Raw genomic sequence first — 25,601 nt, 5'->3', positions numbered from 1 at the left:
GACTATAATACACACACACATATGCACATGTAAATACCTAGCACACACACACATGTACATATGCACACACACAAGCACACACACACACTTTGACCTAATAAAGTTTGATGGGCAACACATTTTCTCAATATGATGTCAACCTGGCGCTCTTTGAGGTCCTTGGCATTTTTATACAGTAAATGTTTTACCTATAAAAATGGAGCCAAAATATTCCCACACAGAGAAGAACTCCTAAAATAACCACAGGCGGTTGATATTGTTCACAACAATGTGAAATGATCTTGACTATAAAAATAGCATGGGAAATGCATATACATTTTCAAATAGGTCTCACAACCCAAAGCATTGACATTTTCTTTAAATAAACATAGTTGTGGAACTATTACATCTATTCTGTCAGTAGCTACACCACTCTGCATCTCTATGATGGCTTTCATCTGAAGCTAAACAGGGTTGGGCTTGGTTAGTATAGGAGACCAGACCCTGCTGAAATTGGTCAATAGAGACCCCAATGCCCTGCAAAGGGTCCCGTCTTTTGGATGAGAGTACGATGTCCTGACTCTGTGGTTTTTAAAGATCCCAGTGCACGTATTGCAAGACTAGAGGTGTTAACCCCGTTGAATTACCAACCTGTCCTCTCATGCAGCCATGACCGCCAGCTTCCAATTGGCTCATTTCACCAATCTCCTCTCCCCTGTAACTCTTCCCCAGGTCGTTGCAGTAAATGAGAATGTACATCCAACATCCCAACCCATTTATTTTCACTTTCTTTCTCCTCTCTCCTTCTCTCTCTCTCTAGCACAGGGTTCCAATGTTTATGCATTTAGTGAGATTGCTGGCGGGATTGTCAGAGAAGAGGGTTTAATTCTTTTCTTTCTCTCACTCTTTTTTTCCACGCAATCTCTTGCCTTCAGAAACCATTAATGCCTATTCAACATCAACATCAAGGCAGGCCTTTGATGTGTATTCTGGCAGCAGACCCTTCTCCTTCTCCGCTTGCTGCCTGCTGCTCCCTCCCTCCCTCTCTCTCTTTCTCTCTTTATCCCTCCCTCTCTCACTTCTTTCACTCTTTATGGTTACTGTACAATCAAAATATTAAACGGATTGCCGACAAATGATTTTACCTGGCAATTAAGTATGTAAACGGAGTAGGTGCAGTATGAGAAGGCGATTAAAAAGCCCAAAGGCTCACCAGTACAATAGTATCCCTTCGCCTGCCTCGCGGGCTAGCGTAGCCGTGGAGCGAGTGGTGCCGCTTTTAACAGTCTCACACAGGCATGTTTACAATAGCCTCAACCATGCTAAATGCCAATTACCACAACACAAGGAGAAATGAATGGCACAGTTAGCACACTGTTTAGCTAGAGAGAGAGGGAAAGTGAGAGAGAGAGAGAGGAAACAGAACGCTGCCAACTGAATCAATGTAAAACCACGTCTCATTCATTTCTCTCCTCTTATGAAGGTGAAAGAACACAAACTATGAGGAAACTTTTCAAAGAGTCTCAACATGAAAGTCAATGGAAGTTCTCCTTCATTCTTAATAAATGAAAACCTTTGTACTACAAAGCACCTGTATGGAGTTGTCCAAGGACTCTAAACATCACCAGAGAGATGAGATGGGAGATGGGGGAAGGTCTGGGGCCTGTTGTGGGGAGAGGGGAATGCAACAGTCATTGTCCATCTATCAACACTTTGGTGGGGAAAAGGGATGTAGCTCAGTTGGTAGAGCATGGCGTTTGAACGCCAGGGTTGTGGGTTCGATTCCAGTATGAAAGAAAATACACTCACTAACTATAAGTCGCTCTGGATAAGAGTGTCTGCTAAATGACTTAAATGTAAAATGCCAGCAATTTAGGTTTACCTTCAAATCAAGAGCCCAGATAGGCTATAAATATAGAGCTAGGAGCATGGGAGGGGGCAGGGGTGGAGGAGAGGGCACAGGGGGGAGGGGTGAAGGGTTCCATCTCCCCCTTTTAAACTTGCAGTTCAACAGAACCATAGACAGTGTTTCCTGTGCCTGTGCCTGTAGAGAATGTTGCTGCATCCCAAATGGCACCCTATTTCCTTTATAGTTTATAGTGCACTACTTTTTACCAGGACCCTTAGCGCTCTGGTCAGAAGTAGTGCACTATATAGGGAATAGGGTGCCATTTAATGCAACCTGTGCCTGTGTGTCTATACAGTTAAATAAGGATTCAAGAAAAATACAAAATCTGTAGAAAATAACAAAATAGAAACCTCACTTTGTCAGTAATGTGTGTCACCAGGCACATTTGCTTGGGACAATGAAAAATCTATTTTCATGTCAGTAAGGCTATTTCAAGGGATTTCAAATTCAGCTCAATTGAGCAGTGCGCCTTGGCTTGGACAACCTCTTTCTGATTCGCTAATGTAGCAGGACTGCGGTGACTGAATTAATTCTGTAGGGTATTTAATCATTTCCTGCAAATAAAAGCCAGAAAATTGACGCAAATATGACTGAGCCGTCTCATTGGGATCTGGGGTACTAAATGAAATGTTTGTGTTGACTGCAGGAGGGAAAGCAGTTCTCCCAGTTCTGCTCTCTGGGCTACCAATTAGCCCAATGACCCCATTTTGATCACTAATGTCTCCCATTAGGCCACAGCGGAGACTGCAGAGTGTACCTGGGTCCTGTTCAGTAAGCAGTACGACCTGATTTTGCCCATTGAGAGCACAGATTTTAGTTTTTTGTTGCAAGAGGTTGCGCCCTATTGAACACGACCCAGGTCTGCGAGGAGGGACTAAAGACCACAGTACAAAAAGGATAGCTACCCATTCGGCAAAAACTGGTTGAATCAAAGTTTTTTTCCACGTAATTTCAACCCAAAAGATCTATGTGATAAATCAATGTGGAAAACTAATTGGATTTGCAAAAAGTCATCAATATAAGGACATTTCTTATTTTTTTCACCCAACTTTTAATCAATTATTTTGTTGATTTCACACTGAATTCACGTTAGTTGACAACTCAACCAAACGTAAATCAAAACTAGATGTTGAACTGACGTCTGTGCCCAGTGGGTAGGGTTCCCCTGGGGTTTCTCCCTGTGAGGTGTCAGCTGCCATGGCGATCTGCCATTCCTCTCCACTAATGGAGAGAATTAGAAAATAAAGGAGAAGAGCCCATGGGGACCTCACAACAGGCAACGGTTGCCTTGTAACTAGAGGGGAATTAAGGATTGAACACGGGATCTGTCCAAAATGGCACCCTTTTCTCTATATACAGTGCATTCGGAAAGTATTCAGACCCCTTGACTTTTTCCACATTTTGTTACTTTACTGCCTTATTCTAAAATTGATTTTTAAAAATGTTTCCCTCATCAATCTACACACAATACCTAATAATGACAAAGCAAAAACAGGTTTTTAGAAATTTTTGGCAGAAATACCTTATTTACATAAGTATTCAGACTCTTTGCTATGAGACTCGAAATTAAGCTCAGGTGCATCCTGTTTCCATTGATCATCGTTGAGATGTTTCTACAACTTGATTGGAGTCTGTGGGGAAATCAATTGATTGCACATGCACACACCTGTCTATATAAGGTCCCACAGTTGACAGTGCATGTCAGAGCAAAAACCAAGCCCTGAGGTCGAAGGAATTGTCCGTAGAGCTCCGAGATAGGATTGTGTCGAGGCACAGATCTGTGGAAGGGTACCAAACAATTTCTGCAGCATTGAAGGTCCCGAAGAACACAGTGGCCTCCATCATTCTTAAATGGAAGAAGTTTGGAACCACCAAGACTCTTCCTAGAGCTGGCCGCCCGGCCAAACTGAGAAATCGGGGGAGAAGGGCCTTGGTCAGGGAGGTGACCAAGAACCCGATAGTCACTCTGACAGAGGTCCAGAGTTTCTCTGTGGAGATGGGAGAAGGACAACCATCTCTGCAGCACTCCACCAATCAGGCCTTTATGGTAGAGTGGCCAGACGGAAGCCACTCCTCAGTAAAAGGCACATGACAGCCCGCTTCGACCATGAGAAACAAGATTCTCTAGTCTGGTGAAACCAAGATTGAACTCTTTGGCCGGAATGCCAAGTGTCACGTCTGGAGGAAACCTGGCACCATCCCTACGGTGAGGCATGGGGATGGCAGCATCATGCTGTGGGGATGTTTTTCAGTTGCAGGGACTGGGAGCCTAGTCAGGATCGAGGGAAAGATGAATTGAGCAAAGTACAGAGAGATCCTTCATGAAAACCTGCTCCAGAACACTCAGGACCTCAGACTTGGGTGAAGGTTCACCTTCCAACAGGACAACGACCCTAAGCACACAGCCAATACAATGCAGGAGTGGCTTCGGGACAAGTCTCTGAATGTCCTTGAGTGGCCCAGCCAGAGCCCGGACTTGAACCCGATCAAACATCTCTGGAGAGACCTGAATACGCTCCCCATCCAACCTGACAGAGCTTGAGAGGATCTGCAGAGCAGAACCAGAGAATCTCCCCGAATACAGGTGTGACAAGCTTGTAGCATCATACCCAATAATATTTGAGGCTGTAACCACTGCCAAAGGTGCTTCAACAAAGTACTGAGTAAAAGGTCTGATAATGTATTTATTTTTTATACATTTGCTAAAATTTCAAAAAACCCAGTTTTTGCTTTGTCATTATGGGATATTGTGTGTAGAAAACATTTTAATCAATTTTAGAATAAGGCTGAAACATAACAAAATGTGGAAGAAGTCAAGGGGTCGGAATATTTTCCGAATGCACTGTAGTGCACTACTTTTGACCAGAACTCCATAGGCTCTGGTCAAAGGAGTGCACTATATAGGGAATAGGATACCATTTAGGACTCAGACAAAGTTTATTTCTACCCTGACATCTGTCTTAGGCTGGCGTCCAAACTGAAGTTACTACATTTCACTGAAACATTTGAATGCCAGGCTACAGTTGCATCCCAAATCACACCCTATTCCCAGAATCGATCGACTCTGGTCAAAAGTAGTGTACTAAATAAGGAATTGGGTGCAATTTGGGACACAGTGCTACATCTGTCTACCCCATGGGCCATGAGTACGCAATGCCCACTTCCGTCAGTATTGAGCCACTTCAGCTTCATCATTCTGCAGCTGTCTTGTCCTTACTTTTTCCATCATACGGATTCCAATCCCGTATAGAACTATGATCTGAAGAATAAGGCAGAAATGTAATCTTGTGTCTTGAATGTTTCTCCAAAGAGGACAGTTTTGTTGTTAATGTCATATGCATTGTCCCATAATCAAGCATTCCCGTTCCCGTTTGCAATTGAACAACAGAAATGCGCAGACAACAAAAGCTTTCATTTGAAAAATATAAAACTTTAATAAAGGCTACATCTCTTAATAATTACAATAATTATAGGTCCATGTAAATCTTTAAATGAAACTCTGTATATAATGTATAATTTACAGTTTAGATAGAACAAAACAAAAAAAGCCACGGCGTAAAAACAAATAACATGATTACAGGATATTATTATTAAATGCATAAAAAATATTTTCAACATAAAACCCTTCTGAAAACCAAGGGAATAATGATTAACACCCTGAATCAGGGTAGTACATGGTATGGCATCCATGTAGGCACAGGTGCTGTCCTCAACAAAACACTAGCAATAGTTTTTGTGTCCTTTTATCCGTACTTCAGAAAATGCATAATTACAAATGTATACAGGAGCTCTGTAGTTTAAGATGTTCTTTTCACAACATTCAAATGCTATTGGAGCAAAATTTTTCTTTGCTAATAAATATGGATCGGAAGCAATTTTGAAACGTAGCGATATTAAGCCACCGCTTCCTGGAGAGGTGGTTATTTTGATAGAAGCGCGACAAGGTTATTTTGGTGTGCTCGCTGTAAACACGTTCCATTATTAGATGGTACAACTTTTCTCCAGGTCCTCTCTGTTCATCTAATCCATGTTTCTTTCTTTCTCATCTTTCTTTCTTGTCTTTCCCTGTGTGATGCCTGGTCCACAAACAAAGGCACAACAACTAAAAAGGATAGAGCTCTGTGCTGGAGTGAGAGAAAACTACCTACTCTTACTCTGGCTTAGAAACGGAAGAGAACACATATCAGCAGCAGCATATATTAAGACTGGGTTGTTGGTTGGTTTACTTACGACAGTGGAAGGTTCAGTCTCAGCAGACCCCTGGTACAGTGAGGTTGGACATGGGTAAAGGGGGGAAGTTAGGGGGAGCACTCGGCTAGTGTCATGACCTTTGTGACGTTACAAGGTAAATAAAATAAAAATGATCACCACAGTATTCTCCCAACACTCGAAGCAGCTTGTCCATCAACTGGACATGGGGGACGGGGTTGGGTTGGTTGGGTGGTGGGGATGGAGATAGACAAGTGGAAGGTGAGGGAGGGAGGGAGAGGACAATTTTTCAATAAATACTCAAACTTTCAACTCATGACAAAAACGCATCAATATAATATAATACATGTATATATACACATATTTGCATGTATGTATATGCACACGTACAGAAGTTTCATTTTGTAACAACATTTGCACAACGTTAGCACAATGTTATAAGAGCAGGTGGCGGCATTCGCAGGGCTTCTGGTGCTGTAGCCAGTCCATTGCAGGTGATCAGGGAGCGACGCAACGTTAGCTCAACGTTCTCACAATGTTACCATTACGTAATCGCAACGTTAGCCTCTCGTAATGGACAAACAGTCATCTGCATCTTCAGTGGTTATATTCAAGGAGCCTAGAGGCCTCCAATCGCCGTCTCTCTCTCTCTCAGTCTGTCGTGTCGTTCACTTGTGTTTCTAAGGCTGATTGGTTAAGAAAGTCAGGGGAGGCGGGGCCTCCTCTGGGTTCGGCATACTTCATTGGCTCGTGTTCCTTCAATCACACTCCTCTTGTGCTGGATATATTAACTCTTATTTAGCTTAATAGTAGAAAAGAAAGTCTGGAGCGTTTTCCACCAATCAAGTCAATCACTCCGGTTCCTCGCGACAGTCTGTGGGTATTTGGGAGGTTGGGTATTTGGTTGATGAGTAAGGTAGGGTGGGTAAGGGTGGCATCAGTCCATCCTCTCCACCTTACCCAGGACCTTGCCCTCATACATGGGCAGAAGGGCGCCGTCCTCCCATACCTCCTCGAACACGGCCCCGCACTCAAACTCGTCGCTGGCCTTCTTGAAGTAGTACCTGAAGAGAAACGAGAGAGAGAGCGGCATGGTCAGAAAAGGTGTTTCGAGAGTACAAAACAAAACTAGCATGGTGTCTTCCTCTTTAACTCGTCACTATGGACAAGTGAGTGCTAAAAATAGTATTTATATACCGTGAAAATAGTTTCTCGGCACCTACACAACCAACTCCCCACACACGATGACTCAAACCTGTAACCAAACAGCCTTAGTCACACAGTTCAGCGCCATCCCTCTAACTTCAAAGAACAAAGCTTGACTACATTAAGCACCACCAACGCCACTCACAAACAGAACTCAACCCAACCTGGCAACCCCCACCACTCCAACTAGTTTGGGTTGCCAGGTTGGGTATAGCTCTGTCAGTGATTGTTTCAAGGAATTAGCAGCAGCAGCGGAGACCAAAGAGAGAGGGAGCAAAAGGAACTTGACTGCTGGCCATTGTACAGATGCCTATCTGTCCTGGAAGGTTTCATTAAAGTTGAAGGGCTAATTAGGACCTGTCTTAAGCCCCCCCCCTCCTCTTCTGTCTTAAGGCCCCCCCCCCCCTCCCTTAGCACTGAGCTCCCCTTGTCTAGCCTGGCCTTTTAATTGTGCCCCACTGTCAAATGAAGGGCCTTCCTTTCACTAGGGCTGACATTTCAGGTGCCTGAGAGTCTGCCTGTCACTGCACGCCCCACACACACACACACCTACTAACACACTGCTAGAGACAACTATGGAGAGAGAGAGAGAGAAAGAACTTTAGGCAGCTTTCCGATCACCAGCAGAGAACAGAGGGAGAGCGAAAGAGAGGAAGAGAGGAAAAGAGAGGAGCAGGCCTCTCTCCCGGACCCCCTCCGTGGGTGTGATAGATTGGACGCAGGCCGGGCCCGAAGGCAGATACCCCGCGAGGAGGAGTACACCAATCCAGACAGTCTCCTGGAGGTCAAAGAGTCACCTCACCAACACCTCCACCTCCCCCTCACCCCACCCTCCCCCCAAAATCCCAGGCTTGATTCAGCTCAGTCTATGAAGTCTACTGACTAGAGTTCTTAATGGTTTCTTCTCCTCTAGCTTTAAAGGCAGTGATGACCAACAGGGGAGATTTAATGATAAGCTTGGTAATGGAAAATGCCTCATTTTACCCATGTATGCCTGGGCCCAGGAATTCCGAAACGCTCCCCCCACCTCCCTTGTTTTTATAAGCGACGCCGACCTACAAGTCATACAAGCAACACGTGTAACGCGTAAAAAGCATGTTCTTTTCTCCACTTCTTCATCATGTTTTTAATCGTACGCGGAGAGGGTTGGCAAACGGCGGAGTAATGGTGAGGGAGGGTCGTCCAGCTGCTAGGGTGTGGTTTGGATGGTTGGGCGTTACTATGTTTTTTAGGATGATGCATTTTCAACATGGTTGAAGGCTGTAGCGAAACGAAGGGTCTCAAACCTTTCTGGAAGCCTGAACACTGACACTACTGATCCTAACACTGATACTGAAACTAATAAAGGTAGAGGCCTTAGCCAAGTGCATCTTCGTGGCATAAATCAAATCTAAACAGATGCTCGTGTCTCTTGCCATTTAATCACAACCTTATTCTTTAGATGAAAGTGCTCCATCTTCACTAACAAATAGTTCAAAGGCATCGCTTCTTTTCTGAGAGAGAGCGAGAGAGGAGAGGAAAAGAGAGAATGGCGGAGAAAGAGGAGAGAAAGAGAGTGAGAGAAGAGAGGAAGAGAGAGAATGGGGGAGAAAGAGGAGAGAAAGAGAGAGCGAGAGAAGAGAGGAAAAGAGAGAATGGGGAGAAAGAGGAGAGAAAGAGAGCGAGAGAAGAGAGGAAGAGAGAGAATGGGGGAGAAAGAGGAGAGAAAGAGAGAGCGAGAGAAGAGAGGAAAAGAGAGAATGGGGGAGAAAGAGGAGAGAAAGAGAGCGAGAGAAGAGAGGAAGAGAGAGAATGGGGAGAAAGAGGAGAGAAAGAGAGCGAGAGAAGTAACGATAGAGAATAAGGAGAGAAAATGAGTATTTCCATTGGATCATGTTATATATGGCAAAGTTTCTCTCTGTGCAACATCTGGCACCGATATCATCTGGAAACGTGGCCGAGTACTGTTCTCCTGCCATGTTGAAATTAACCAACTCCACACATTCTGAGCCATTAGAGCCATCGGCTTCAAATCAACCTTTCTTTCCCGCGGAAGAGTTACGGGATAGTGGGGGTGTGATGACTTGTTTGGATGGGTTTAGCGCGGACTAACAAGCAGATGTGGATGGGTGTTTAGAATCGAGATACTGATGTCATGGAATACTGTCTCTTTGGTGTGCTACAACCTATAGATATGACGGTCATAAAATACTCTACTTTACTCTAGAGTCCCCTTTAGGTGTAGGTTCCTTTTGGTTGAATGTGAAATTGTGTGAAACGATTCAGTCTCTCTCTAATTTCTAACTTTATCAAGTCATATCCACTTTCAACGACTACTAATCAAAACACCAGTGATTTTGACAACTCATGCAACCCTCTTAAATGTTAAATCAACATATAACTGAATCTAAGAAGAAAAAGGTGCCCGTAATACTGCCTGATGTAATCCTTGGGAGGAGGAGGAATTTGGGTGCCTCGCAGTGGCTTGTTGAGTCTTTGTACACAAAATAAAAGGCCTGGACTTCAAAGCCGTCCTTATTAAGACTGCCTTACTATGGAAATCAATAGCAGATGTGAACCAAATCGTTCCAGTAAAAATCCCCTGCTTTCCTCTCTGTACAGTGGATCGACCCATCCCCCCCCTCGCTCAGACAGAGTTCTACTCTTCCTTCTCACTACTTCACACACATTTAGTTCATACACAAACACATAGACAAACAAACACTCACGCTCAAATCGCAAGAGAGTGTGTGTTGTGCATGAAATGTGTGTTTGAAAGGGGTGTGTTTACCTATAGTTGTACATTAAAGGTGTGTTGTGCATGAAAGATGTGTGTGTGTTCACCCGTAGTTTTATATTAAAGGTGTGTGTATTGTCTCGGTGTTTACCTGTAATTGCCTTTTTTGCTAAGCTGCTCCTTGAAGTGTCCCAGGGTGAGACTGTGTGTCTTCATCATGCTGCGATAGGGGATCTCCTCACCACAGAAGAAGTAGGTGACCACCAGGTCACAGCCAGATACACTCACACCGCTGATCGACTTCTTTGGCTCTTTCCACCTGGAAACAGAGGGACAAGCAACACATTAGATAAAGAAAGCATAACCTGATCCCATAGCTAAGACTTCAACATTTACATTATATTTGAGTCATTTAGCAGAAATTCTTATCCAGAGCTACGAACACTCTTGGTTCGGAGGTTAGACAGTACTGAATAAGCTGAATTTAGTGGGGAATAGCTTAAGGGTAAGGTGAACCTGACCCAATTACAGGTGTGTGTGTGTGCATTTGATCCCACACACACACACACTTCCTCGTTCACTTCCAGGGGCCTTTTCGTGGTCCTATACTTCAGACGAGACAGCTGGCCCGCTGAAGGTCAGCCAATTAAATCTCAAAAAACCCTGGCAGTCAGTTGGCTACGGCCCTAACATCAAACACAACCAAGCTGCCCTACACAAACACACAGATACAGACGTACACACACCAACACACCAACACACCAACACACACACACAGGGCTGAGGTAGCGAAGAGAGGGCCAAAATAACAACCAGAGATCTTTATCTTCCATGTGTACGTCTGTGTAGCCACTGGTGTGTGTGTGTGTGTGTGCGCGTGACGACTGTGTCAGACTACACCCATCATGTTTAATCTTAAATGATTAAAAGCGAGAGAGAAAAGAAGAGTTCAAAGGGATGGACATGCTGACTCACACTACCCCTATCGTGGGGGAAATCAGAGAGAGAACAAGTGCAAGAGAGAGAAAGAAAGGCAGCTAGTACAAAGGGGGAGAGAGAGAAAGATGAACGTACTCCTCTGTTTGAAGTGCGGGGCTGGACAGAGGTGGGTTTCCACTGGGGAAAGGCACAGGATGACTCCTGTCTCTTTGAAGGCTAGACGTTGAATGCCTGTCAGTCATAGAAAGACAGAGACAAAGAAACAATGGAATGAGATTGATGGAATCGGTATTCATGACATAGATGGAGGAAAACAGGTGTAGGCTTTAATAGTCGACTGAAGTCAACCATTTCAGAAAATCTCTCAATTAATTTGGATAGATTAATTTGGCTCAATGTAAATGACTATACATCTCAAGCTAGGACAAAGAGGGGCTATATGAGTGTTTGAGTGTGTGTATGTGTGCCTACCTCTGTTTGGGGGGCTTGGAGACCTCCTCTAGCCTCCTGCAGGCTTCTTCTAACTGGGCCAGGGTGTTGGGCGGGGGCAGGGGAGGCATGGCCGGGTCCTGGATGAAGGGGTGGGCCGGATGGTGACCTCCACGGAGGTGACCCCCCATGCCGCCCACGCCTCCCCAAGTGTGCGTTCGGCCAGGAAGGGTCTTGGGCGTGGAGGGGTCCGGGAGGTGGGTCTTCTTCAGGCCCTGAGTGCTGCTGTGAGGTTTGTTCTTGCCCTGCCTCTCGCTCTCCAGGATCCACTGCCAGACGTTCTGCGAGCGGTCCGTGGAGTCCAGGGGCAGGTGGGGTGGGGACGTGACCCCCTCGCTGCCATTGGCCTGGCTCAGGCTTATGCCTTCGCACGGCTTCCCCGGCCGCTTGGACAAACTGCTGCAGCGGCTGGAGGGTGACAGAGAGGAGAGGGTTACATGGGACTATTCCATGAGGAGAGACTACATTTTCCTACAACAATCACTAGAGCCAAGCGATAGGAACAATACAGCTTGTCACATCAATCTAAATTAAACTCAGCATATGCTGAGACATATCCATAAGATAAGGTGTCATTGCCAGTGACCTAAGTGCACAGTTTAAATCACTGACCCAAGTACAGCCCTAAGGTAAATGTAGTTGTATGTGAAGCACAACTCTAAAGTAAATGTAGTGTACTTGATGTGAAACGGACCCCAGTACAGGTAATATTGTATGTGAACTGACCCGGGGGTGAAGTCGGAGTAGTCGGCGCCCCCTGGTGGACAGAGACACTGGATGTGCTGCGCCGCCTCTGCCTCGATCTGCTCCTTGCTCTTGGGGCCGGTGGCGGTGTGGTGGTGGATGTAGTGGTGGTGGATGTGCTTGGTCGACTGCCTGATCCCAGCCAACAGGCCCTTGGAGGCCCCCGGATACGAGGGCCCCAGGAAGGGGACCACGGTGGCAGAGGGCCGGTCGGGAGAGCACGAGCGGGGCGAGTGCCGGACCACGCCGGGCGACTGGCATCCGGGCGTCTTGAGCACCCGGGATAGGTGCTCGTCTAGGATGGCCTGGGCGTCCTCCTCGGCGCCGGACGAGGGGGGAAGCAGGGGGTGGTGGAGCGGGACGGTGGTGGAGAGGTCACTCTCGTCCCTCTCCTCCTCCTACGCACACACAAAGACATAGTGCTTTAGAACATGGACGCAATATAGAAGTATAGGGATAATTTAACCAACTCAATTCCATAACACTACAAATATAAGCATTGCTAGCTTGCTAAACCCAACCAAATGACATTTGCGGAAAACGCTACTTCAGTCAGTCGACAATATTTGGACCATTCGCAGCAAACTTCACACTGCAACAAACACCATGTACTGTATTGGCTTGTGAAGTAGCTGAGACGATTTCTATGGCGTAACTTGATTTGACTTTCTCGTTCAGTTTCTTTCACCCTGGTTCTACTTACTAACAGGCTTTGGGTGTGCTAGCTTCTTCGTTCTTCATCTATAATGCACAGCAAGCCCAGACTCACAAAGAGACTGGCACTACACACACTCAGCAATACGCCGCTGGAGAGTTGAGCGCTAAGCGCTAACCATTTGAAGAAACTTCAAGTGTGTCAAGAAACATACGTTTGAAACTTCCTCAGAAGAAGAGGAATGAAGACTAAGAGAAGAAGTCGCTAAACTCCACCGCAGACCCTTAGTTAGTTAAATTCCCTGGGTCTTATTCTTTCTAAAGCAAGACCGCACGCAAAGTCTCTTTGAATCAAGGAAGAAGAGTCAGCTAGCTAGCTACAAAGCTAACTTCTCACATGGCTCCTCCTAGCTACATTGCCTTTCTAGGTAGCAAAGACAGGGTTCAGGACCGGAGAGTCACCTAAACTAGGTCACAATGGAACGTTCCAAAGCTCATAGCTCAATGCAGGTGGGTTGGGGAGTGAGGTGGGATGTACCAATGTAGTTTGGAAAGGGGGGTTTTCTTACCTCCTGGATCTGCTGTAGCCTCTCCTCCAGGGAGCTCATGGTGTCCTGCTCCCTTTTCAGTTTCTCCAGTCTGGAGATCAGCTTGGCGGCGAAGGCCGAGGGCTCCACCGGCGTCATCTCTTTTGGCAGCCTGTGTGTCCTCTGTAGCAGCGAGATGGGAGGAAGGACACTTTTGAGTGTGTGTTTGAGTGAGTGTTTGAGTTAGTTGTCCCTAGTTTGCCCCCCAATTCCTCCAGTGCCCTCTACTCTAACTCTATAGGCCTCCTTTGATGCCCTTGCCCCTGGGCTAACCCCTAGCCCGATACCCCCTCCCCAGTCCCGCTGTCCTTGGCACCGCCTGCCCGTCAGCGGGGTAGCGGGATGGGGGGGGGGGGTAGCAGTTGGTCTGGCTCCGAGGAGAAGGGCCCCCCGCCTGCTCCCTCTGTACTCCGACCAAGCCATCAGCGGAGGCCGCCTCTGAAGTTAGCACACTTCAAAGGGGCCCTTGTCAAACATCAAACACTCCACTGCTTGGGGTGGGAGGGACACGCGGCTTTAAATCTCCCCGAATAAAAGACAGATATCGACAGTCAGAGGAGGAGGCAGAGAAAAAAAAAAGAGGGGGACAATATTAAAACAAGAAGAGGAAGAAGAAAAAAGGAGGAAGAGGATTGAGAGATGTGTGGCGCTTGTGGAGTGGTAGGAGGGAGGGAGGGAGCGAAGGAGAGGAGGATAGAGGAGTCAAATACCGGGGAGATCTAAGGGGAAGTGGTAATTTATTTCCTGACTGCACGCAGGGCACCTCTGAGGTACTGTAGTCGCATTATCCTATTTTTCTCTAACTATATGTGCCGGCTTCTCTCATCTTCTTTTCTCTCTTCTGTATTATTATTTGGCGCTCTGGCTTTCTTGATTTTCCTCTCTTTTTTTGTTGGTCCTCTCATCTCTTTGTAGAGACGATGAAGGGAAGAGAGAAGAAAGGAGAGCGAGGGGCTGCTGGCAAAGGCGCGTCAGCGCCGCGCAGAGCCCCCGCTGCCTGGGGCTGGTGCATCTTGGGAGCCCGAGCCATCTCCAAATCAGGAGGGAGACATTAAAAGGAGAGCAAGTGGGGAAGGGAGGGAGCGAGGAGAGAGAAACAGACAACAAGGGCCCCTTCTACTTGGCTACATCCCTCCCTACACAACACACCCACACACACACACACACAAAGACTTCCCTATGCATCAAGACAGTACACAAACACATCGTGAAGGGAAGAGGACAAAACAATTTGCATTGGTTGTTTTCTGACACGGGTGCCCCAGCACTGAGTGTCAATCTAACCACTCCAAGCCCTAGAGTTGTGCCATGAAGTACCATGCATTTAGAGACCCCTGCTTGCACATGACACTACAGGCAGTGGGGGTGGGGGTGGTGAGAGTCATATGGGGGCTGGGGTGGGGGTAGGGGGCTACTGTGACAAAAGGGGAGTGTGTGTGGGGGGGCTCTGTTGGAGGTTGTCAATAAAGAGGCCAGGCAACCTGGGTCCCATTCATTCATCGCCATGATCAAAGCACAGGGCTGAGTAGTAAGATGGCTGATTTAGGGAGCATCACAAGGCTTGGTTCTGTGACCCCTGACCTCGAATGATAATCATCCTCATTATCACCACCACCACCATCATTATCCATTTTGTTTTTTAACATGATGCATTTATAACATTCTTGACTAAGTTATGGAGGTAAACACAAGGAAGGAAAGCAACAGGGGTCTATATTTGACAGCTATAAATGACATCCGTTGGATGGGAGGAAGGGAGGGGGTGTATATGGTTGAGCAGGAGAGAAAATAAGTGATATGCAAATTTCATTTTTCATTTCCCCTGACTTTTACAGGAAAATATGCGGGGGGAAAGAATATAGTATTCTACCACAACATCAATAACATGCACTCTGCAAAATAAAAAGAAGAAGAAGAAAACACTGTTCCCAATGGGGGGGAAAGGGAACCGGTTGTAAAGGGCGATTGAGAAAAGTTTGTGGAGTTTAAAGACACTGTATATAAAGACATCAGACATCAAAACAGGAAGCGGGACTCACAGGAAAGTGGGGTAGCGAGACCAGGCCGTTGATCTTGACGCTGCGGTGCATCTCCCGCTGGAGCTGCTTCTTGGTGCCCAGCTTGTATGGAGGGATCCCATCTCTGTCAGAAGGGACACAGGTAGGACACAGGGTCAATAACATATTCACAGGTCACTCAAAATGTTCCCTGAAGAACCAGGGGCTAGTTAGCAAACTATCATGCTAACCGCTACATATCTACAGTATCTCCATAGAAACATTTACATTTTCTCGCCTCCCTTTGTCTTTGCTTAAAACCAAATTATCTAGAATGATGTTATTGATGGGAAGGATGTGTTCAAACATTCCCACTAGTGACCCCACAGGCCCAAGTAATACCCAAAATGCATTAGCCACGTGAAAGACACATTAGGCTAGTGATGTCGACAGAACCCCGATCATCACTGACGTGACTAACCCAGCACCACCCTGACCCCCACCACCCCCATTGCCCCCAGGGTGGGCGCATCACAGCCCAAATCAAAGACCAGAGGAGCCCTTGAAGGGCCTTGAAGCCAATGCAACAATAACACACATAACAAACACACACCGGGACAATGGGGGGAGATATGCTAAACATCCTGACGCTGGGGTTCAAAAGTGTCCCACAGATAAGTTCCCATCAGTCCTTGTCAACATTGGAAGGGCCTGATTTTTCAAAATGTCAGCTAAGTAAGGTACTTTAAATTCTAGCCTCAGTAACAACGACTACCTTGCTAAAGCTGGCTAAGAGAAGAAGCCTAGAATGCTGCTACTCGAGGGGCTAGCGATCTTGCTTAAAGCGGTGTTAGACATAAAGAAAGGTTTGACATAAAGAAAAACAGCCATAATGTAGCTGAAAAAACTCTGGACATTTCATCCTTTAGGCAGTAGCGGGGGGAAGAAAGGGGAGGTGTCTTTTTCTCTTTCTTGCCCTCCAAAGTGTGCTTTTCCAGTCCGCTGCCATTTAAGCCTGGCCAATTATCTTGGTCTTTTTGGTTGCTCAGAAGTGTCTGACCTAGCCCAAACGCTAGTTTTTCCACTGCCTCTTTGAAACCTCACACTCATGCACATATGCACCCGCTGCCATCTTCATTTGGCAAGCGTTTCGCCAGCAAGCCTCTGATCTTAGCAACATCAAAAGGCTGGTTTGTAAGATAAGGTAATGTTTGAAGTTAGCGCAGCAGCATTCCCTAGCGTCCATGTAAATCCATAAATAAGATATAAGCAAAAAGAGAGAAAAAATATGCCCCACCCCCCCTCATCCACCCCCCCACCCAAGTCCTCATCCTCTTGTTCTTTATCTGGAAATGAGATTCAAATTTGCAGTGTGCCTTTTAACCAACTATAAAAGGACACACTAATCAAATTGTTCCCCCCAATGAGGAGGAAGAAGCTGTGGTTTTTATTACAATCGGTGAGGGGTAGAGAGAGAGAGAGGGAGAGAGAGAGAGAGCAGAGGGACAGGGGGAGAGGACAGGAGATTGTCAAAGGCTCAAAGAACTCTGTGCAGGGCAGGCCATTGTGAGGCGCTACACTTTGTACCATAAGATGTTTTAATAATTAACATGAAGACGTTCACAGGAAAAAGACGTGACTGAATTCCAGTGGGATCAATTTTTTTCTACTTAATACATCATTTGGTCAAATGACTCTGGGTTTGTATGCCTCAGGGTTCTACTTCCACTGGCATTACCAGATGGAGCCTACATAGTACTGCCAATAATGCCCATGTAAGAGCGGCATACTTCTTTCAAGTATCAAAATTGATACTTCCCTAACTTTTATCCTTCGATTACAAGCCATGAACCTTCAAGACACTTGAAAAAAACTCTAGAAATTTGTGACAAAAAAATTTACCAAACAAAAACCCAACTCAGGCCCTTCTCCTTCCAAAACACCACTCAATATATCCCTTTCCCTCACCCTTTCTCTCTCTCTCTCTCATTCACTCTCTCCTGTTGCGTTTTTAATCAACCCTAGCGAGCCAGGCCTATGCGATGGCCGAGGCCCTTTGTGATGGTTGTGGTGGCGATGCATGGGCAAAGAAGAAGAAAACAGACCGTGCACTCTTTCACGGGCCCTTACTTTATGGGGATCTCCTATTCAGTTGTGCAAGTCATTTTCAAAGCAGACAGCCACCCCTCTTATCCCCCTAAGCTCCCCTCGGCTAACAATAGGCTGAAAGCCATTCAGTTAAGCCTTTTATCCTCTGTGCACTTTATTTTCTCACTCCCTTGCACTCCAAACCCTCACCGTTCCCCTGCTATTGGCTCGGAGTGCAGGAGGAGAGGGAGTAGAGGGAAATAGGGGGGTGGTATAGGGGGGTGGTTGGAGTTGGAGGGGTGAGGGAGGAAGGTTGGGGAGAGAGGGTGGGGGGCGGGTTGATTTTGGGGGTGCCCTAATCTGGGCAGTGGGAGTCCCTCCTGACCCTATCCTGGGGTCCAGGAATGAGTAACCTCCGTGAAAGCCGCGCTGACACATGATCGCAGCAGCAGCAGAGAGAGAGAGAGAGAGAGAGAGAGGGCCAGTAGCAGAGCAGGAAACCGCGCCACCATGTGAGTAAGCTCACTTTCATTTGCTGCCAACATTTTTCAATGAGTTTGTCTTAAGGTCCAAATGGCTATTTCCCCTCACCCTCTCTCTCTCTCCCTCCCCCCTGTCTTCGCACCCCCACCCCCCTTCTCTCTCTTTCCCTTCTAGTCCTTCAAAGGGAAAAAGCGATTAGATAATATGAAGGAAAAAAAACACACAAGGCTGTTGTGGGTGGGATGGATACATTTCTACTTTGAGGAAAACCCCCCCCACACATCAAGAAGTTCTGCCTGTAACACATCAGAATAGACATCAACAGATTTTTCGACATAATGACTTTCACAGACCCCCCCCAAGCCTAGAGGCACTTAATAAATTAATAGAATTATCTGAACTCAATCTGAAAGGATCATTAAAACATAAACTTCCCATTCCCTTTCACAACAACACAAGTGCCAGCTTCCCAGATAAACTTGATATTTAGTCCTTGAGTGTCTTTGCCAATTGTTTCCATATATATGTATACATGGAAGGTGTTAACTGAATGGCTAAATGATCAAAGTAATTTTTGAGCTTCAGAATATATAGACGTTCAGACATGCTTCAGAAAGGCAGGCCTGGAGTCAACTTTGATTGTGAAATGATTTTCAGAATGGACATGGAGTTGACATGGAGTTGACCCCCAACCCAGGTCAAAAGGTGAAAAACCCAGAGAAAACCCTGAAGAGAACGCTGAGAGAACACTTACACACTACTGTCGGTCATGGACATGGAGTCGTCCGTCATGGCGTCGCTGGAGATCTCGCTGTCGTTGGCACTGGTGGCAGGGGCGAACACATAGCCCGAGTTGACAAAGTAGGGACTGGCTGGGTCTCCACGTCTGTGTGACCTGCCAAAAACAACAGCAACTGTCCTTGAGTCCTTGATACAGTCCCTTTTACACTACAATACATATTCCACCATTTCATTACTGAAACCCAAACAAAAACGTCAGTGCCATGCATAGACTTCTATTGGTGAACCTGTATTAGCTATGTAAATGGAGTTTGTGTGTTTACTTGTGTACATGTTTTAGTAAGAGTCTTTGAGTAAAAGTTGGATTTGAAGTTTTTCAAGTTGGAGTTCCTACAGATTTGAGTAATTACAGTTACTTTCGCAAGCCTCAGGAATTTGACAATGTTTTTTTATTTTCTCTCTCCCTTTCATGTCCCCTCCCCCATCGTGTAGGCAGGGAGGTGGGGGGGTAAGGGAGGGGGTGAGTGAAGTGAGCAGCTCAGCTGTATGTGAATGGACAACAGAGCCACTTCCCCTCGCTCTCCTGCTATCTCTCTACCCTTTTGTTTGGGCAAGGCCCCTACTCCCGTACTTTTTCACTCTCTGAAGCGGTGTACTCTTTTCTTACTGGTTTTTTCCTCCCCTCCCTCTCTCTCTTCTCTCCTTAAATTCAGGCCCCTCTGTATACCCCTCCTTCTTCTCCTACAACCAAGCCCCCCTCCCATCCTTCTAAAGTCTCTCTCTCTCCCTCTCTCTTTCTACTCTCTCCTGCTGTGTTGCATTCCTGTTCCACTAGTGAAGGGGGTGGACAGGGAGGAAGGAGGGGAGAACTTGAGCTTGGGGAGGGAGAGAGAGCAAAAGAGGGAGAGAGGGAGTGAGGGAAGGGGGAAGGAGGGCCTCTTTCTTTATGAGAATGCCTACTGCCGGGAGGATGACTAAAGCCGTAGGCCCCAGCTCAAACCTGACCTTTGGAGGTTCGCGCAAAGAGTCAGGTATTTAGTGCAGCTGGGCTCTCGGTTCCTCCCTCCCTCTCTCTTTCTTTCTTTCTTGCTTTCATGATTCCCCCCCTTCCTGTCTCCCTCCAAAGAACATGCTTAGGCTCTGTCAGAGGGATTTCTCTAAAAGACGAGATAAAAGCAGTGGGTAGAAAGGAGGGGGGGAAAAACATCACAAGCGAAATGGGTAACGGGGGTTTGACGCTGAACTGCGGCGGCTATGTTTTTTCACGTTATTTCGGATGAGAGTGGCTAAGTTTCAGAGGGAAAAATTTTAATCTGAGTGCAGTAGTGAAATTAGTTCCACATGTTTCAGATGGAAATGTGTTGACCTAAACAGTTGGTGAGGGACAGGGGGAAAGAAGAGAGGAGTGGGAGGGGTGGGGAAGAGATGAGAGGGAGGGGTGGGGGCTATCCCTTTTCTTTAGTGAAACACAAGAATGTGCCGATCACACCAGGAAGCTGAGGAGATGCCCTCATGTCAACAAATCCTGAGTCCCCCTTCAGTTCCCAACTCAACATGGCCCCTTCTGAACATCCTGTCTGCCACAGCAACACTGTCCCCCAGCCTGCTAGCTAGCTATGGCAGCCTGCTAGCTAGCTATGGCATGTAGTTATCATGCCATAGGAACTAATATTCCTGACAGTCAACCCATAACCCACTGCCAAACTCTGGTAAATTATCTGGCACACTATTTTAGCATGAAAGTTGAATATGAATTAGATAAAATACTAGTAATTGAAAACTTGTCATGAAACTATCATACACGTTACCCAGTTTCTCCTCTTCTCAACAAACATTTCTCCGGAAAATGTGTTTCCTTGAAAACTGCCCCTTTTTCAAATCACTCTTTTCCTATGGACACCGAAAGGAACAAGACACTCTCTAACTACTCTGTGATCATTGTGTCCAGATGTTGTTTTTATTGTATGGACATACTATGGGAACAGTTTGGTGAAAAACTTTGGAATGGCTCTCTTTGATGCATGCTCTTGCATAAAATCCACACTTTCACAATGTTCCTGACTTGTATGTGTGTGTGTGTGTGTGTGTTACACTGCAGTCTGTAATAATAGGACTACTTAATAATAGGGTGAAAAATGAAGAAATATTGCATAACTTCACAATTGCATCACTAGTTTTATGTTCTAGCTGCAACAGCCAGCCAGGCAGGCTTGGTGTCTGAATTCATGCCTCTACTGGAGTAGCAATTTCAAAGCACAGGAAACATGAGCAAGACAGTGAAGGGCTGCCTGCAATACACCATTTACTTTAAAGGAAATACCAGATCCATTGATGGTTTGCACCCCCCTGACTAACAGCAGGGCAGAGGGGACAAACAGTCATTTTCCCACTTTCATATTTTTTCTCTCCATCAAGCATATTTTATCTCATAATGGAATTTGAGGGAAAAACGTATTGCCATAGTTAGGAAATAACTAGTTCAAATGCATATCTGCTCTTTACATCATGTTAATAACTGGATTATATGTAAGTTATATGCTATTATCCATCAGACAACATGCCCAACAACGAATAATTCACTAATACTATACACTTAAATAACCTTAGGATCTCTATTCAACATAAGCATATTGATAAACAGTCATAATAAAAACTAAAAATTCAATTACTCGATAGATAGTAAACATAATCAATTAAATTAAGGCATTCTCTTACCTGTACCCATTCTCCAGCACTTCCGCCGCAGTCCGAATGGAAGCAGTGGCCCGTAGCGCATTAGCAGATAGTCCAACCACAGAGGCTAACGTTTTCGCCTTCAAGTCACAACTCCACTCCTCTTCCTCAATGAGAGGTGGCAGAAATCCGCACATCAACTTGAGGCTCCCGAGACCGCTATGGTTGGCATAACCCGTGTTCTCGCACCCAGTGTGCACATATTCAAGGTATATGTCAGAAGTTAAAAACATTTGGTACGCATTCTCCTCCATGGTTGACTGAATTTCCGTTTGTGCTTGGTCAAACATCGCAGAGTCTATCTGTTGCTTCTTAATACTATCCCTTATGTAGGTTTTAGTGGCAGGTTTCAACTGCTTGGCAACAATGCTGTTGTTTTCAATGTACCGCTTGAAAATAGCTTTGGCAACTCGTAGCGTTTTGGTATCCTTGAGGTCCATTTGCCTAAACCCGTTGCAGGCGAACCAAAAGTCCAAAGTGTCCACGCATTTCTCCCGCTCCAGAAAGGTCCTGAAAAGGTGAGCACCGTCTTGGTCACCCAGGAGAAAATGCAACGACTTGGTCCACCGGGCGAGGGGTGAATCCGGCGAAGCGCTACCCTCAGGTTCCCCGAGTCCATCCTCGTTCCTCCTCGGCATGGAGCCGGGAGACGCGACGGTGACAGCTTTAGCCTTGTTTTGAGCTCTCATTTTGGCATGTTTGCTGGGAGTGTGGCATGACGCCTCTCCCTCCTCCCCCGGCACCGGGGGACGGGGAGCATCTTCTCGGAAGCTACTGCTGATATGGTCCGTAAGCGCTCTGCTCATGGCTCCAGCTCCGGTTGCCGTGTGTGCCGTTGTGCCTGCTATGAGCTCCACTGTAATCCTCCTCACTCTCTTAAATCCGCGGGGGAGCTTCTCGGCTCATTTTCACTCTGAAACAGAAAGTATTGATCTAATCAAAGCCAGATCCAGCTAACTTCAAAGGCAGACATGAAGTAAACAGTCCCTTTCAGATCCCCGCCGGTTCGCAGAGAAAGAAAAATGAAAGGTTTCGTCTCATCAAGTTATCTATTTATAATCTGAATGGGGGGTTAGCAACCTATATTTACAGTCTGCATCGATTTGTCACATCAAACGACCATTGACAAGAACAATCGTTTCACATCGCCAACATTCCTCACCAAATACTCACCAAAAATATATTTTACGCATATCAAAACGATCACCTGACAGCTTTCATTTCAAATGAATTCTCAGTCTAAATGTACTTCCGATACTGTTATCTGCATTATGCATAAGGATTGCGTTCCCATGTACCACTTGTCCTCATACAACCAGTGTTGCACATCACACAGCCAGCCATCCAAGACAGCGAAAACACATCCCATGAGCCACAATGGACTAAGCTTCCTATAATGGTGAGGATAAAAGCCCCGTACAATGATCACGACCAACAGTAGCCTATAATTCCTTTAATCATTTGCACAGTTAGCCTATTAAATGTCAGCTCACATGTAGGCTACAACACATAACTATGCCAGCGAGCACTAGGCAACGTGTCTGAGCAACGCGATTTGATTACCCTGCACAATACAATATTACTAGGCTACTAGACAAGATATATCCTTATTAGTTTTTCGAAGAAGCGCTATACGTCATCTTCAATAATGTCACAAGTAAAACTGTCCATATTGTGCCAAATGTACCATAAGCCCACGCGCCACTAAACTATTTTGCGCAATCAAAACAACGTTACATTGTAGCGATCATGTCTACTAGCACTTAGTCTGTTTACCAGACTTGCATAAACAATCGATATGTCCCAACTACTCATAAATTAACACCATGCTTTACGAAAAGAAAACAGCTCGCGAAGTGTATATAAAGAACATGGGCTATGCTACATCACATACCATTGTAAAACGAAATCCGAGGCCGGCAGAAAGTGAAGAAAAAACTATTCCCATTTGCTTATGCTCCGTCCTCTTTAGTGGTATATATCCAACAAAAAGTCCGATGGAAGTGATGGTAATCCGACAGTGGACTAGATTTACTTAGCCACATGTGTGTCCTTGATGCACTAGGAATAGTCTAATGTACCCTGTCCCATTCAACAACTGACCCCAAAGTACGCAGGCACTGCTTCTATGTAGATCAGAGGGGGTGTCGACATTTCGAGGAGGCGGGAGAGGGGGACCTTGCCGAATACATCCCACTTTCCCCCTTCTTTCAGACTACGGTAAACTACATCAACCAATACTAGTCTCTTCTACAGCCTTCACAATCACCAAAACTATAAACGCACGAGCACATTGATCCCCGATCTCAGAGTTGCCTTACTTATCCATTCTACGGTATGTTCTCGACCACAAACAACAAGTGTAGCCTACATTTCTCAACTTCAAAGCATTGCAGCAACACATCAAAGCGACCAAGAGAGGGGGCCTTGGTTAAGGTTGCAGAACTGCATTCTTGCAACTTACCATCGATGCACAAGAGTCCTTTCCCGTATGATCAGAAACGGTTCACAGACACAAAGTAACAACCCAAAAAGTATTACAATAACGCTACCAGATTGCTAGTTAGTCTACTCCGCTCTGATGTTTATCTCAGAAAGAAGAGGAATATAAAATGTAACCCTGAAAATAAATCTCGTTTCCCCTTCCCCAGGTACTGTTTCACGTAGTCATAGCAAGCGGCAGATCTCCTCTAGGCTATTTCAAAAGGAACGGGCTGAGGGTTTAACTGTGGACATCAAAGTAAAGAACCGTCAGCCTGGTCCCGGAAGATACATAAAAACATCTAAACATCTTTCCGATAACAAAAAACATAGAAGCAAATAAAATGCACTGAATTACATCGTCACAAGCTTCAGCTAATATATAGACCCCAAAACACACTGTTGAACAATAGTCGGCGGTATTTAGAAAGCTGTCAGGAGGTTATCTGGAACGACAAAGTTTTTACTAGGTTGTAAGGACCTTATCAAAGACTGGCAATCTCGAGCCAACTCCCTGAGGCTTTGGAACGTCAGAAGTAAGTGATCTACCGCCCCAATAGCATTATCCCTGCAATCCTTCTGTTGCTACATAAACTTTAAAGAGACATACCTCCTTTCCTAAATATTTGGTATTTTAACTTATTGATTTCTGCATGGTAGACAATAATACAAAACTTTATATAAATGAATGTAAACAGTTTATGTAGACAAAGTTGGCTACATTTCACTTGGATTTCTCATAAACAAATGGAAAAATATATATTTGCCATGAAAATGCCGAAGGAATTTACTATATCATATTATATAAAATAATAATAATAATATATCAAATAATCATATGAGGTAGTTATCTAGCAATATATTTCAATCTTTTCATTGAGACACTGGGATGATATTGACAAATAATACAACATATTTTTTGTATTAGCCTACCTATTCAGGAACCAACATATGTAAATTCCCACACACGGAGAATCCATAGCCTACTATGACATTAGCTGAAATTGGCTATGGAAGATGGACAAGACATGTTTCCTGGGCTTTTAATTCGGACTACTTTCACTAATGTCATTGTGAAGACATCTTAAAGGAAGGGTTAGACAGTGATCCTATCCCATGGTACTTCAAAGACTATATTGTCCCTTTGATGTTGAAAATCAACTTTAAAGGAACAAATATAATTATATAAGACAATTCAGACACACAACACTTGAATCATGACACAGGAGAGGAGAACTAACATAATATTACTTTAAAATATAACTCTTCCAGTGATGCTCATTAGTCTGTACAACCATGCATTCTATAGGTTCTGAACAGTATACCTAATTTGCATACCTTGTGACAGCTGGCCATGTCAGGCCCCAATATAAATATCTATAACCCCTACTTCGCCTATCACAATCACATCTCAACTTAGTCCAGTCACTCCTATACACATGAATGTATAAACATTCTAAAATGTATGTAGTTCCATTCCCCACACAGATGCTTGAGGTTAAAGCACTGTAGATGAGGGTAACTTTTTCTACGTTGAGTCAGAATATCATGTCCAAGCATTTCCGTAACAATTTGTCATCTGCAGCAGAATTTCATTACATATGTGGACATTTTGAATTTAAGCGCTTACCTTTCAGGCTACAGTC

The 25,601-nt window shown here is 45.3% G+C and overlaps 1 protein-coding gene across 3 annotated transcripts; it reads right to left on the bottom strand.

Annotated features, from left to right (window-relative positions):
* Nucleotides 1-5,297: 5,297 nt before the first annotated feature.
* Nucleotides 5,298-24,354, bottom strand: LOC123483292 (axin-2-like). 3 transcript variants are annotated; one of them, XM_045212961.1, is made up of 10 exons: nt 23,939-24,354; nt 21,457-22,387; nt 18,755-18,895; nt 15,472-15,574; nt 13,415-13,555; nt 12,174-12,589; nt 11,430-11,855; nt 11,094-11,189; nt 10,171-10,338; nt 5,298-7,161 (listed from the first exon to the last, which is right to left on the bottom strand). In XM_045212961.1, the coding sequence occupies exons 2-10, from the start codon at nt 22,278-22,280 to the stop codon at nt 7,035-7,037; spliced, it is 2,442 nt and encodes an 813-aa protein (XP_045068896.1). In that variant the 5' UTR covers nt 22,281-22,387; nt 23,939-24,354; the 3' UTR covers nt 5,298-7,034. The 3 variants fall into 3 exon arrangements, with proteins under 3 accessions (XP_045068896.1, XP_045068895.1, XP_045068897.1); XM_045212960.1 differs by lacking the exon at nt 23,939-24,354 and adding an exon at nt 23,369-23,929; XM_045212962.1 differs by lacking the exon at nt 23,939-24,354 and adding an exon at nt 22,648-23,080.
* Between the last annotated feature and the right edge of the window lie 1,247 nt (nt 24,355-25,601).

Source organism: Coregonus clupeaformis, unplaced genomic scaffold (assembly GCF_020615455.1).
Source record: "Coregonus clupeaformis isolate EN_2021a unplaced genomic scaffold, ASM2061545v1 scaf0066, whole genome shotgun sequence".
Lineage (NCBI taxonomy): Eukaryota > Metazoa > Chordata > Actinopteri > Salmoniformes > Salmonidae > Coregonus > Coregonus clupeaformis.
This window is presented reverse-complemented; position numbering and strand designations above follow the sequence as displayed.

Excerpts from the sequence above, each read along its gene's own strand:
- LOC123483292 (XM_045212961.1), bottom strand. The coding sequence starts at position 22,280 with ATGAGCAGAGCGCTTACGGACCATATCAGCAGTAGCTTCCGAGAAGAT. Across the intron at positions 10,339-11,093 it reads CCCGCACTTCAAACAGAGGA|GTGGAAAGAGCCAAAGAAGT; the intron begins GTACGTTCATCT and ends CTCTGTTTCCAG. Across the intron at positions 7,162-10,170 it reads AGCAAAAAAGGCAATTACAG|GTACTACTTCAAGAAGGCCA; the intron begins GTAAACACCGAG and ends GTTTCTCTTCAG.